Source organism: Dinoponera quadriceps, unplaced genomic scaffold (genome assembly GCF_001313825.1).
Source record: "Dinoponera quadriceps isolate SergipeBrazil2010 unplaced genomic scaffold, ASM131382v1 scaffold2662, whole genome shotgun sequence".
In the NCBI taxonomy this organism is placed as follows: Eukaryota; Metazoa; Arthropoda; class Insecta; order Hymenoptera; family Formicidae; genus Dinoponera; species Dinoponera quadriceps.
The window spans coordinates 250836-265270 of record NW_014556703.1 but is presented as its reverse complement, the minus strand read 5'-3'; the positions used below and the strand labels follow the sequence as shown (position 1 = coordinate 265270).

At 46.6% G+C, this 14435-nt stretch overlaps 1 protein-coding gene across 8 annotated transcripts in view; it reads left to right on the top strand.

Annotated features, from left to right (window-relative positions):
• The window catches only part of LOC106748035 (protein roadkill), a 71278-nt gene that overhangs the window by 35902 nt on the left and 20941 nt on the right, over positions 1 to 14435 (top strand). For 3 of the 8 annotated variants that reach the window (XM_014626203.1, XM_014626205.1, XM_014626202.1), the window contains exon 4: positions 13577 to 13724. The exons of 1 other annotated variant lie outside the window; for it this stretch is intronic. Coding sequence is in view for 3 of the 7 variants with exons in the window: in XM_014626199.1 (XP_014481685.1) it covers positions 8117 to 8226 (110 nt within the window). In the remaining 4 variants the exon portion in view is untranslated. Of the gene's footprint in view, positions 1 to 7220; positions 8227 to 13576; positions 13725 to 14435 lie in introns of those variants that run through there. 4 more of the 8 variants (XM_014626207.1, XM_014626201.1, XM_014626199.1 and 1 more) reach the window with 4 other exon arrangements.

Sequence of the window (14435 nt, the reverse complement as noted above, 5' to 3'; positions counted from 1 at the left end):
AGATTATGTAATGTCGACCTTCGATTTGGCGGCGCAATCACGACGTGAACCAGTTTGATGCAATCTCTCTTCGGCGTTTCGCCTTCACATACGCTTTACGGTTGAGCGAATCTGAGAAATATCGCGAGTATAATTAAATTGACGAGCTGACCCGAGGAAAGAGAGAGAAAGAGAGACGGAAAGGGAGGAGCACGTCGGTAATTAATTTGTCATACCGAGCTTTTCTCGACGAATTCTGAGTAAAACTATTATGCGCGTTTCCGCTCATCTCGCAATACGCGACACGCGAATAACAGGCATAACATTTGTAATTCGTTTTACCATATCGTTCCCCTTCTTTTTTCCTCCTTTCCTTTTGCACTCCCGTAGCGGACGACTCGCTAAACCCTCCCCCAAATCTTTGCGCTCTTTCGATAACGCTCACGTCGTCAGGTACTTCGCGAATTGAAAGGCGCGATCGAATCATTTGAAAGTTTTTCTCATGTTAGAGATAATAATTACATTATATACTCTCTCTCTCTCTCTCTCTCTCTCTCTCGATTTAGTTAAGATAGTTGATAAATTAAATAAATGAAGCGAAGGATTAGATTAACGGCAAAGAAGAACATATACCTGAAAAATATGAATCTATTATTTGAATTAAAAATAAAAGGAGATGTGGTTATTTACATATATATAGAAAGGGGGAGAGGTTATATAGAGGAGAGGGAAGAGCGAGAGCAAAAAGATCTATCGCATCCTTACTGGTTTTCCATTCTATAAATATAATCCGAGCTGAGGTAAAAAGCGGTTACATCGATCGCGTCGCACGATGGTCTCTCTCTCTCTCTCCCTTAAAGCGGAGATCGCCTAACGCACGCGCGACGCCTTGGCCCACAAGAGGAGACGACCTCATTTTTACTACAATTCAAACGCAATCTTCCTCCCTTGGTACCCTTCGCGGCTCCGCCTGTCCTCCCAGAAGAAGTGTCAGCTGATTGTGGACTAATCGGGCACACGGAGAAATCACTGTCGATATGAATATAATATCGTAGCTAGAATCGGCCCTGTCGGGAAACGACCGTCGCTTCGAGTTTCTTTTCGAGAACGCCAATTGTCCACGAATGAGCTCAAGCGGAATTTCATTTTCCAACGAGGTACAAAGTTTCACGAAAGTACAAAGTTCGTAACCACGGCATTTCCGCGAAGAGACGATCGACACAACACACGGAAGAAGGACATACCTCACACGTGTGTGTCGTATATCTTATCGAGGATCGGACTCGCATTTTTAAGCTATATAAAACCGGCTTCGACCCTGGCGCTATGTTACACCTTCGGTGCGAGCAGCGACGAACAAGACGATTCCGCGAGTGGCGACGGACATATCGTGAGAATCGCGGCAGCACGTTTCGCGCGATATGTTCGTCCGTTGTATAGAGCGTGTCCCTTACGCGGACTGTTCTAACGGTCTTCCGCCTTGACCGAGTTGAGCGAGGTCCGTGTCAGATCCCCCCGTGTCTTGACTTTGACTCCGTTTTATCGTAAAAGTCATTTCTACGATCAATTACCCGGCCGTGAAGAGAGCCGCGAGCAGTCGGCCGTCGAAGAGAATCTCTCGTCGACGTGCGCCACGACGCGGGTTTACATTTGCACGCGCGTAACGTTGTATCGATCGTTTGTTTATCGAGCCGCCTTTTCCATAACCCGCGGGCGGAAAGCTCGTCCGTTCGTCCGCTCTTTACCGGCGCACCGAAGTGAGACCAAAGCGCCCCGTTTGAGCGACCGAAACCTCAGAAATGTAAGTTATTGTTATGGCTTTTAATTATTCTATAGCGGTCGTAAACTTTGTCTTTTGCAGGTTGTAAGATTGTTGCGAGTGATGAGACAAGTTTTGAAATCAATTACGAGTTAATGATTGAAGTCTTATTTGACGGTGCAAAACAGCGTGTGTGATGAGGAAGAAATTTTGGCCGCTCAAACGGAGCTTTGGTCCCACTGTGCGGTGTCGACGAAGAGCTCATCGTCGTCTCGTCCCTCTTCTTTCCTCCCTCTCTCTCTCTCTCTCTCTCATCTCTTGGAACGACTCCAATTCTCGCAACGAGCGATTCGCTGGAGCCGCGCTTCGTCTCGCCTACTCTCGGCGTTGCCGTGTTCCTGAATCGTTAATGCTTTTAACCTTTCGCGACTCGGGAGAGATGTGGGAGTTTCCAAGAATGAATCGCCGTCGAACGGCTTGACTCGTGTTATCATTATTAATTCATATCTGCGTCCGTATAAAAAGTTTCTGGTTCTATAAAATTCGAATCGTGAAATCGGACAGAGGTAAAAAAAACCTTCTGCTATATTTACAACGCGCGAATATCATCGTTTTTCAACCGATATTTTATTCATTCATGTTTAAATCCGCCCGGCTAGGTATTCTGGAATTTTGAATTTTAAGTCATAGAACAATCGATAATATGCTGTATTTTGTTAATAAAATAGAGATTTTTAATTGGGGTCTAAATGATCCCAGGTGATCCGTTTGCGTAAAAAAAAATAAAGTGACTATTTCCGGGTTAATAGAAAAACAATCACGCATTCGTGCTTGCCCCCTCCTCTCACTTCTCAGCCACCTTCGTTTCCTTTCCCCGCGTTACTTCTGGGCCCGGAAAATAACAGATATATGGTGCTTTCCATTTGGTGACACAATCGACACAAACATCATTTTGTCTTTATTCCGCATTCAATGAATAACAGAGATAGGATGATGCTTGTGTCGACTTGTGTCACCAAATGGAAAGCACCAACTGATGTCTTCGGAGCGCCGCGCGTATGTTCGGGAACAGTGCGCGGCACAAGGGGAAAGAGAGAGAGAGGCAACCTCGCAGAAATGCATAATAGCGAACTGCATAATAGTAACGCGACAACGTCGGTCGCAACGTTTGTCTTTCGCTTGTGGCGATCTCTCTTTAACCACTTCACTTGACATTTAGTCGCCGGTGGCTGCGGTTACGAGCGTGCGTTTACAAGCCTCCGTTTAAACGAATAACTCGTCTCGGTCTCTCCGGCGCGTCATCAACGTAGCTAGCGTAAGCACTGATGCATCATTGCGTCTGGCCGATCCCGCGATAAAATAACTATATAATAACTAAAGTAATGTATATATATATATATATATATATATATATATATATATATATATCATTAGATGCACACGTCGTTGCGCTTGTACAATGTGTTCACACGGAGGATTACTGACTCTCACGTGACCGACGCATGTCGTTGATACGACGACGACAACGCCCTCGATTGTGGCGCTCGTCGTCGATTAGCGTTTCAATTTACCGAGCCGACATCTGTTCCGTGACTCGCGCCATGACTCTTTCTTCTGGAACGCCTGTCGCCGCGACGCTCAACGATACGTCTTAATGTGTCTCGGAATTTTTCCTAGCCGTGTACAACGCGCGCACATACACACGTACGTACGTACATGTTCGCATTCATCAAAGCCGGCCGCATTAATCAGACATCGTTCGGCACGTCGACGACGAGCCGCGGAACATCGCTGAGACACCGCTCGTCGAAGCGATAAGTTAGCTCGCTGAGCAAGCGAGAGAGAGAGGGGAAGGCGGCGTGCAACATATGCTCGCTCTCATTAGCTCTTATGGTGCGCGCACCAACATGGTGTGGCGGTGCCACCACCACCGCATCGCCGCGTGCCACATAGGTGGTAGCTCCTCGTTTTATCGACCGAGAGCGAACGGCTCGGCTCTCGTCTCCCGTGACCTGACCTCGTCTGAACCCTCCGCTGCTGCTGCTGCTGCTTCTCTCTCTCCCTTCCTCCCCTCCTCTCTTTTCCTTCTTCGCTATCCTCCTCTCTCTTTCACCCGTCTCTGTCTATCTCTTTTCGCCTCGCTCGCTCTAACGCAATCACCTCTCCGACATTACCACAGCCGGCCGCCACTCTTCTCTTTCCCTCCCTCTCAGTTTTACCATCGTTTGTCGCCCCCGCGATTCCCCATCGCTTCGAGACCGCGCTCCTCCCTCCGTTGAACTCTGTCGCTCCGATGAGCGAGCGAGCTAGCTCTCCCCCGGTACTTTCTATACGATATTAGCGCCTGCCCGAACTGGAACAATGGGCCGAAACTCATGTAATCTGCTTCGCTTATCTTCGCGCAACGACGATAGCCTCTTCTTCCTGCTCCTTTTGCGAATTTCTCTCTTGGCTCTTTTGCTTTGCGTATCCTACCTCCTCTTCTCTTTAACCCGGAAATAGTCATTTTTTTTTTTTTTTTTTTTTTTAACGTAAACGATCACCCTGACTCATTTAGAACTCAATTAAAAACCGTTATTATTAACAAAATATAGCATATTATCAAGTGGGTTAAATACTCTCTAATTTCTCTCTAAATCTATCTTACTACTCCTCTTTTTCCGTCTTGTTGTTTCGTCCGTCGAATGTTCACTTCATATTCCTCCAAATTCGGTTTTTATTCCGTTATATAATTGTTCTTTATCTTATCATTCTCGGCCTGTGCGCTTCATTGTCCTATCTGCTTATTAATGTTTCACTGATATTTGTCCTCGTATCAAAAACTGGTGCTCCGTTTCTTTTTCTCTTTTTCGATCAATCCGACGTCATCGGACATGCGTCGGCCGTATTGCGAAAAATTCGCTGATTACACGTATTCGGAACAGTGGCGGCGGCTGTTTGACGTAATCGCGTAAATTCATTCGACTCGGGCAACGGGTCACTATGCGTGAAAGTTAGGGTAACTCTCCGATATTTACGCCGCAGAAGTAGTCGGTAGAAATTGAAGGATTGGGAATAATTTCTTTTACCGCAACCACTCTCTTATATGTCTTTATGTTAAAAGTTAGTTTAGACAAAAGTTATTATATTGAGGGAATCAAAGGTCGAAAAAAAACGTTGGGCCAAGTGTATTGAGATGAAGGGAGACTGTGTTGAGAAATAAGTTTCATTTGGCTCGAAAAAAGTGGCTTTTTCGTAGTCAGGTTGGAAACTTTTCAATCTCGTATATTTTTATTTCTTGCAGTTTAGTTTACCTCATAATAATTTGTAAATTATAGATCCTGCATCTTAATCACTGTGTGCTCGAGAGGGTTTTACCCTTAAGGTGAAATAAAATCTCTCTCTCGCGCGTGCGCGCGCGCTCCTTTCGTTCGTTCGCTCGCGAAATGTTGAAAAACCGAGAAGAGAGGAAATGCTCGTCCGAGATTTCGCGCTGACGAGGTGTTTGCGCTCAGAGCTCGAAGTTTTTGGTATCGCTCGAACTCGATGAAATTCCGCGGGTTGCGCCTTATTGTGTATTACGGCTCGCCTTATCCGCCCATACGGCATCAATACACGGACACCGCCGAGCCTTTGGTAATAGTAATAACGACGGAGAACCGCGCACGCGATGAAAAGAAAGAAATAGGAAAGAGTGGCGACCTATTAGAGAGGGTATACGGTACGACCTTCGACCGCAGCGCTGCGGGGCGGGGAGGCTCAGGGTCGTTTTTCAAGGGGATCAAGGGAAGTCCGCGCCCCGAGACTACACTTATTAATATCAGAACTTCTTGAACTAAGTTTGAAAAATGTACAATTTCCCACGCTTGACGTATCTATTCGGCTCGTTCAGTCGCTGCGAGAAAGAGGGGATCGTTAACGTATCTTTCATTGTATACCTGTGTTATCGGAAATGTAAATTTTTTAGGTGATATTAATTTCATCATTACTCCCCGATCAACTTCCTCACGTGCATGGTAAGTGAGCTTTCGAACGTACGTCTCTGAATTTTACGTTCGACATTTCGTCGCGATTTTCAACTTCGATCTGGAATCTGGGCGAGAGAGCCGGCCGAGAGACAATAGCAGCTTTCGCGCGCTATTTTCTCTCTTTCGAGTTGGGCATAACTCTTTCAGGCGTGTGTGTGCACACACCGGATGCTCTCCTCTCTTGTGGACGACGGTAAACCGACTCGAACGCGTTTTGCCGAAATGTATTCCGGTTTCCCCCCTCGCTTCTCCTCCTCGTATCATCGTTCTCACAATGTCACGACCGTCGTGCGTGATTCCGGCACGACGTCACGGTCCCATTGACGCCGACCCCGACGAGAGAGAGACACCTTAAACGCTCGTAAAACATTTTCGTGACCCCCTTTTTCATCGTAATTCGACGAACAGAGGCGAGCTCTCTCGGTTTCCGGTACCGCGAAAGCCATCGATGCCTATCGCACCGTCGTTCGTGCGTATTCGAAACGCACAAACCACTCCCACGTTCTGTTCCGGGAGAGCCGAAAGAAAATTTAATTTTCTCATCACGATATCTTTTGGGGAAGCGCGTACGTCGGAGGCACTGTTGAATGTGAAAGTACACGAGAAAATGAATCGGAGTGTATCGCTCGATATGTGACGAAAATGATTAAGAATTTTTCAGTGACATGAATGGAGGAATTGATTTGTGTTGAGAAAACTATATGATTCCGTTAGAAAAAAATGAAATTGACCTTCATTTAACTTCGACAGCTCCAACCAAAGTTAAACTGATAAGATCGGTAAATAGATCTTTTTTAAACCCTATAACTTTTATTTAAAACATTTTTTTCAAAATTGCTTTGTATATGAGATACTCGACTGTACCCAGACTTTTGACACACCCTGTATACATATTGTGTATAAATTAATGAAAAAAGAGATGGAGAAAGAATGATTTGAGCGCGCCACTCTCGATCGGAGGCGAAATTTTAACGAGCCGGATTTTCATATCCGTTCGATCCATACGTCGCAACGCTCGCAACCCTCGTTTTTACGAGTATGCATACGCCGCAGGTACGCGTGGTTACCTTCGAGAGCCATCAAGGTGATCCGAATTCGTCGACCGGAAAGTTACAAAACGACCGTGTGTGTACACCCCGTGTAGTCAAAGCGGCCAGGAAACGACGTTTAATACAACAATTTCAGAGCGGCATGCCTGGACAAGGTTCACATACACACACACACACACGCCACATTCACTCGCAGTGCAGAATTTCCTGCAGGGTGAGGCAGAGAGAGAAAGAAAGAGGAGGGGAAGGAGGAAAAGAGACGAGACGGGGAGGAAGGGAGCCTTGGGTGCGCGATAGTTGGGAGGGGACACACAGGGAGATCGTATCATCGTTCCGCTGGCACGACACGAGGTCGCGAGCGGCGAACTACGCCGCGAGAGCGCGCCACCCTCGCTAGGGGAGCGGCGGCCGTTCAGTCGGACTCGGCTCGGCCTGCAGTCGAGCTAGTATCGTGGCAGAGAACGGAACGGTAAGGCGTGAGTAGTATCGGAAGAAAGAGACCGGAGGAAAAAGAAAATTTGAGGTGAGAAAGAAGGGAGAAACGGCAAAGAGAGACAATGAGCCACACGAGGTACGTTTACAATTGAACATTCGTGAATGAATTCCTCGATCGAAGTGCGAGGTCATTGGACGGGAAGAGGAATTTCAGGGGGAAAATAGAAGTAAAGAAATAGAGTGCGGTTAAGAACGAAGGGAGAAAGCGAGGGAAAGAGTGAGAGATAGAGAGGGAGAATTTGGTGGTGGTTGGCAGAGTAGAAGTAGTAGTAGTAGTGAGTAGTAAATCGAGCCGAAGCTGTGCGCCGTCTCTCGGTGGTGGCTCTCCGTTCCACGCGAGCGTCCGCGCATCGGCGCCGCGACGCGATCTCGTCGCCACGTTCGCCGCCGATCGTCGCGCTCCCCGGGAAGCCTCGCCGCCGCCGACATCGTGCCATTATCGCCGCCTCTGCTGCTGCTGCTGTCGTCGTGGCCGTTGCCGCAGCCGCTGCCGCTCCGTCGTCGTCCCCGTCGCGAACACAGACCAGTGAAAATGCGGTGGTGACAGTGACGGATCACGGGGGGAGGAGTAAGGACTCCGGAAAGTTCGTCGAGCAGAGCAATCTCGGTTGTTGTTGCCGGTCTTCTTCGTGTTACGCGAGCGCGCCGTTCGTGCTCGATCGAGTCGGTGCCGGGTAAAACGAGACGGAGAATCAGGGAGAGAAAGAGAGAAAGGAGGAAGAAGAGGGAGACACGGTAAAAAGGACTCGAGAGGGGGAAGGGGGGCGCTACCCGGTCTGAAGTTATTATGACGAGCTCTGTTGAGGAAAAACGGAAAAATCGCGCGCATGTGTTCAGTAGGATATAGTGCCAACGACAAGCCGCCGCTCGCAGATCTGGATACCTTGCTCTCACCCGCGGGGCCTGGATTGTCGCATGTTAGGATGGCGCTGGCGCGGTACGTACACTCCTCTCTGTCTCACAGGCCAGGTCGAATTTTAAACCTTAAGGAGTCGACCAATCACGATCGAGATTATTCTTCTGTCATTCCTTCGTGATTGCTCAATCTCTTAAGCCTCAGGCGGGGATCTGCAATGAGAATTTGACTGATCACGATTGATTATTCGATCGGTCAATTTCTTAGGGTTCAAGGCTCGAAGCACCTATTGTAAACTGGGGCATAATTGCGCTCTGGCTGCCCGTCGTCGGAGCTAGCTGGCTGCTACAGGGTGGGTCTTCGTCCGGGGCGAACGGAGAGCGGGGGACGACATGTTTGACCGGTAGGCGCGGGGAGTAATCGCGCATCGATCGCGAGCCGGTGTCGAGAAGCGCGCGAGGATACTCGTCGTGGGATTTTCGTATTGACATCTCGCGATCAACAGCTGGCCGGAGGATCCGCATCCACTCTCTTTCTCTCCTCCGAGAGCGAAAGAAAGGGGGAGGGAGACATGAATCCCTTTCAAATTCTCTTTGCGATTCCTCGTTCGAGAACGTTCGTTATCCGCTGCAGCGGCGTTATCGCTCATTAACGACACTCTTTCTCGATGTCTGTGTGTCACCTCTGTGTGTCGATAACGACGACAAACTTTGCAGCTTTCTTGTCTCGCAAATCGCCTCGCGTCCAACGATCGATCTCGACCTCCAGGAGGTCGTGCGCGCCGCGTTAGCGTACTTGTATTCGTGGTAGTGAGTAATGGCGAGGTCCCGGGGAGAATATAACGCGGAGGTAAAAGAGCGGCGCGAAGTAAGTAGGGATTCCTTTGTGTATCGAGTAACGACACGCGTATGGCGCTTTAATGTGTCAAGGAACGTCACGCCGAGTGCAATCGTAGCGGCGCGCATAGTGGGGCGAACGCCGTCACTTTTCGGTCATTTGCTTGTAACTCCCATATTTCTTCGATGAGATATAACTTGAAATTTCATATAACTGATGTATGATTAGCGTACTTTCAGTGCATTAAATGAAAATTAAATTATAATTTATCGTTATCGATAAAACATCACTTTCTGAACTCACTCATACGTGTTGTATTAGTTTAAGGCTATTACTTAAAATCAAGTCGACATTGATTTTTGGTTTCTTTCTTCAAAAATATATATTGATTATTGCTCATTTAAATGAAATGCGGCTTTACACACTTACTTATTTATGTTTAAAGGACATTTTTTAATATCTCCCGATATCCGGTTTTCAAGCATTTCGTATTGCTGTGCGGAGGCACATTGACGAGGCATCGCGCGCGCGTATACTTCGATTGTGTCAACTCGCCGTTACGATGATGATGCGAGAGGGACGGTATTTTTCGGCAATAATTTAAAGCACAGATAAGCGTACATCTTCGGCAAAACGGTCGAACGAAGCGAAATGGCGAACGCGAAGGGAGATATCGGCGCAGAAGTTCAGAAAAAGTCACGCGTGACAAGGCAGATAAAAGCGCGAAATCGCGTCCTTGACAACTCCGGACAATTATCGTGAGATTAGTTTCGAGGACCCGAACGTCGGCTGATTCGACACTGCGCTCTCCTCCGGCTTTTCACGGAAGCGTTGAAAGCTATTCTCCGACGGAGGAGGATGTTGCAACGGTCAAGGCAATTCGTACAGTCGCGTGTGTCGTGCCGTTTCTCACGTCAAGGTGTCTACTACTTGACAAATCTGAAATTCTCAGTAAATTGGCTTATGGAAAAATCGAGGCATCCTCAGGGAAATCTTATTAGAAATCAGAAAACTTCAAATGGACATTTTTTGTCTACGAGCCATGTTATCGCGTATTGTTCATAAACAAGTATTGTGGGGTTGATGGAATTTTATTTATCGATACTTTCTTCATTAAGAATCTTAGTGTTTTCCAGTTTCCGGTTTGAAAGAAAATCGAAAGTCACATCGATCAGCCGTTGCAATTTCGTAAAAGCCGGATGTTTCCTTGATTTTCCGAGACGTTGATAAAAAGTGTTGTTAACGCGGGAACGACCGCTGCGGGTCCTCGTTGTCGCGCGTTGTCATCATGGACGTTTCGTCGCGATTTTGAGCGCGCCACGCTCGGGAGTTTTTAGTCAAGTCGAAGGAAGGAGGCGACAGAATCAAGGTGAATACACCTTTTTATATGTTAGACGCCGACCTTCCTGAGGCTGCCGCCGATGCGGGCTTCGTCACGGCTCGACGATTCTGGCTGCTTTCATGTAGACACATGTCCGACCGTGAACGCCGTTCTCGAGAGCCGGGAGATTCGCGATGGAATTCGAACGTGGAGAAACGTGGCGTTATCGCGCTCTTTCGTGCCTCCGTTTCTTCGTTTCGTTCCCTCTTTCTTCCTCCGTCGGTTCTCAACAGTCGCGCAAGGACGAGAATTCGCGTTGCCGCCGAGAGTGCGGAGGAAGGAAGGAAGGAAGGAAGCACCGGGGAGACGAAGATACGATAGTGGGCGAGAGCGAAAAGTTGACAACGATGATGTGTTCAATATTTTGCCTATAAGAAATTAGCCCTCCTCACTTTTTGAGTTTATTTATTTTGACAGTCCTGTTGATTTGTGCTGCATTGTGCTCGAACGATAAGCGAAAAGTGCGTGAGAAAAATGTAAAAAAAAAACAATTTTTTCTTCAAAATGTTTCACGGCTGTTAAAAACTATAAAAGTTAAAAGTTATTAAATTTCACTCGGGGAAGCGACTGTAAGAATATTTTTAACTCTCGCGATGTTCGCCAATCGATCGGAGTGTTATATCGTCTGTTCCTCTCTGACCAAAATAGGCGGGCTGCGTCCGATCGATCGATCGACCGACCGACCGACCGACTGATTCAGCGAGTGAGTAAGCGCCATAAATTCTCCCTTGAATTTAAGTTCTGTTAGCGGTCGAACGCGAATTTCGACGCGCCGTCCAATCGACGCGCTCCCGCGAACGTCGGCCATTCAGCGAGAAACCGGGCACTCCGCTATCGGCGGAGTCACGGTATTTTCAGTTTCGTCGATAGGCCGGCTCCGATTACCGTTAGTCATTACTTCCTACCGTTGCGTGCACGCCGTACGTACACCCGTATGTGAAGTGGCAGTCGACTCGGCCGAAGCAGTAAATCACGCGGCTATAAGCGGATTCTCTCTTTCTCCGGGATCTCCTTTCTCATCATCGTCTAATCATGCGCCGTGACTTGTGAACGACGGTATTTCGCGCGCAGTAATACGTATCCAAAATCTAGCTTTTACACGGAAAAAAATTAAGTATCCATTCAAGACTTATATATTCTAATAGATACGATCATTGTTTCATACATAAGCAAGGATATATGATCTTCTTGCAAAAACTTAATATTCTTGAATTTCAACAAAATCGTTATTGCGATTTTACGATAGTCCGCTATAGATCGCAGTGTGATTATTCTGAAAATAATAAATCTTGTAACGTTTAAAATAATTATATCAAAAAAATGAATGCGTTATTTTGAATAACTCTGTATTTGAATCAAACGTACGGTAATGAGAATACAGATCTTCCGAGAATAAAGAATATCCTTTTTTTTCCGTGTAGGCTTATTTGTCGTCGTCGTAGGTGTTGTGATAATCGATCGATCGAAGATAACATTACTCGTCCGAGGTTACGTGTTAACGCGGTTATTGCGAAATGTAGTTCCGCGCATGTCCTCGGGCAGGCTCTCGCTCGTGTAACGAACTTCTCATTGTTTATCGAGCGCGCAATTAGCGCGCGGGTCATTTGCCTCCCACGTGTACAATCAGAAGTTATCGTCAGTGTTCGATCGAACTTACGCCGATGTGTGCCGACGATAAAAGTTTATTCCCAGTCCTCTTTATTAGCCAAAGCTCCTTCGCGGCGCGGTTCCGCGACTTTTAGAATTCGCTCGTACGCGAATTCTTTTTTTTTTCTTTTTTTCCCCTTTTTCCCCCCTTTTTTATCGATGCGAAGAATTCGTTCGATATTTACGACTCCTGAATCTCATTCTCGTGAATTCGCAAAATTCGTTGTTGAACGTGCATTCCGGTCGCTCGTCCGACTGCGTCCCCGTCAAACCGCTCCTCCGTCCCAGACGTCCTTCGTCCTTGCCGTAGCATTAAGTATTCTAAATCAACTCACGAGGAGGAGACGGAGGGAAAGTGGAAAGGAGGATAAAAAGAAAACACGTTAGTCCTGTCTTGAATTTTTTTGATTTAACGTCGAAGACGATTTCGCGCACGGTTTCGGCTCGGTTTGTGTCGCATCGAACCGGAAAAATCTGCCACGTAGTGATACGTTACCGTTCGCATCATATTTTCTCGTCGATGGCGTATGAAGAACGCAAAAACAGAAAACGGCTTTGAATATTAACGTTACAAATGAGAATAACATTCAGTTGGTAGTTAAATGTTCTCAGTTGCGATAACACAGAATCATCTCTTGTCACCGAGTCTTCAGTTGCAGGAACTGAAATTTTTCTGTGTATCTCCGAACGCAAAGATTAAAAAAGAAAAGCGAAAGAGGATACATGTACTTCCGATAGGAGTACATTGTGAGGCGATATTTTCCGCTTTTCCGTGCGTGTTCGTTCCAGGAAGGACGATGCGAACAATACGCGAGTACACTTCTTTACGCCAACTTGAGCGAAAAATGACGACTCCTCCGCCCACGAATGTCAGTTACAAAGAGCACGATTCACCGGTAGATTTATCGTAAGGCGACTAAATCGAAGTTGAAAGTACCAAAAGATGCAAAGAATCTATGCATACAGTTATTATATATTATATGTGTGTGTGTGTGCGCGCGAAAATACGAAAGCTTATCGAAGTTATCGCTGAACGAGCAAACGGCGAGCAAACAGCAGCGATCACAGAGGCCAAATCGGGTACAAGGTTTCGAATATCGTAAAAGAGAGCAACGATGCATCGGCTCTTTTGTGGCGGTCAGCACGGATAGTGACAAAAAAAAATCGCTTGACAGATTTATCGACAGCGGAAAAAGTACCGCTTCAAATGTTAAAAATTTCTAAACTTATCTAAACTTTTATTTAACTGATCGTACGTTTACGAGCACACACGCATGACGTATTCACGATTCACTCGGAACTTCAAATCAGTTCTCTTCGCGATACGATTCGTTCTAAGGTCATTGTTTACGTTACCCTTTCGAAGTTATTGTTTGCGTTTCCTTTCACACGTCGAGATTTTTCAACTCTCTCCCGATATTCCTAACATTATCTAACATTATGATATCGTTGAAATTCAAGAATATGAAATTTTTCTGAGAAGGTAATGTATTCTTGCTTATGTATGAAACAACGATCGCTTCTATTAGGATGTCTTGAATTGATATTTAATTTTTTTCCATGTAGAATCGAAAAGGATAGCTTCCTTCCCGGCTTCGGACATGTTGCTGCGCACGTCCTTCTAGGGCCGAAGGATTACTTTAGGATGGACATTCAGAAGGGGAGGGCTTCTCGGGCCCCTCCGACTCGTTTCTAACAGGGGCCAGTGACTCGAGTATGTAGGATATACTGGACGACCTTGGGCCTCACGGCCAATTTGCGAGGTCCGTTCCCTCCAGATGCGCCCTTACGGCCGTCTTATTAAGCCGCGAAGGATACTCAAGCCTCCTCTTCCTCCTGTCTCTCCGCTCTATCCTCTTCCTCGCCGGTTGTCGTCGTCATCCACGTCGTGTTCCTTCGATATCGAAAAAAAATTTCACAGCAGCTGCTGGCTTGCCCTTTCCGAATGATGCGAACTACTCGATAACTCCTGAGAACGTCGTGGGAAAAAATTAAGTGTCAATTCAAGATTTGTATATTTTAATAGATCCAATGTGTTTTTACAGTCTTATATTATAATAAAACGGGTCGCAGCCTGTTCTTGTTGTATAGCTTAGGTCTCCAAATGTCCAAATGAAAAGTACAATTGCGGTTCCCGATCGGTAAAAGGAATCCATCGCGACGTGAGCTTCATTTTCGGATCGTTAGGGGTATGAAATGACCCCAGGTGAGACTATTCCCGGGTTAATGACACATGCAACTTATTCAACCGAACGTTCGATGGCTCGTCCGTCGCGATTTATCGGTATTTTCGACATGAAATGAAAAAGAAAAAGGAAGACCACGAGGACAGCGAGTCGAATTTTCATTCGCAGCCCGATTTGTACAAGCCCATCGCGAATTATCGTCGTCGCGGTCGTCGAACCGTCATTAACGAACGCTGTGA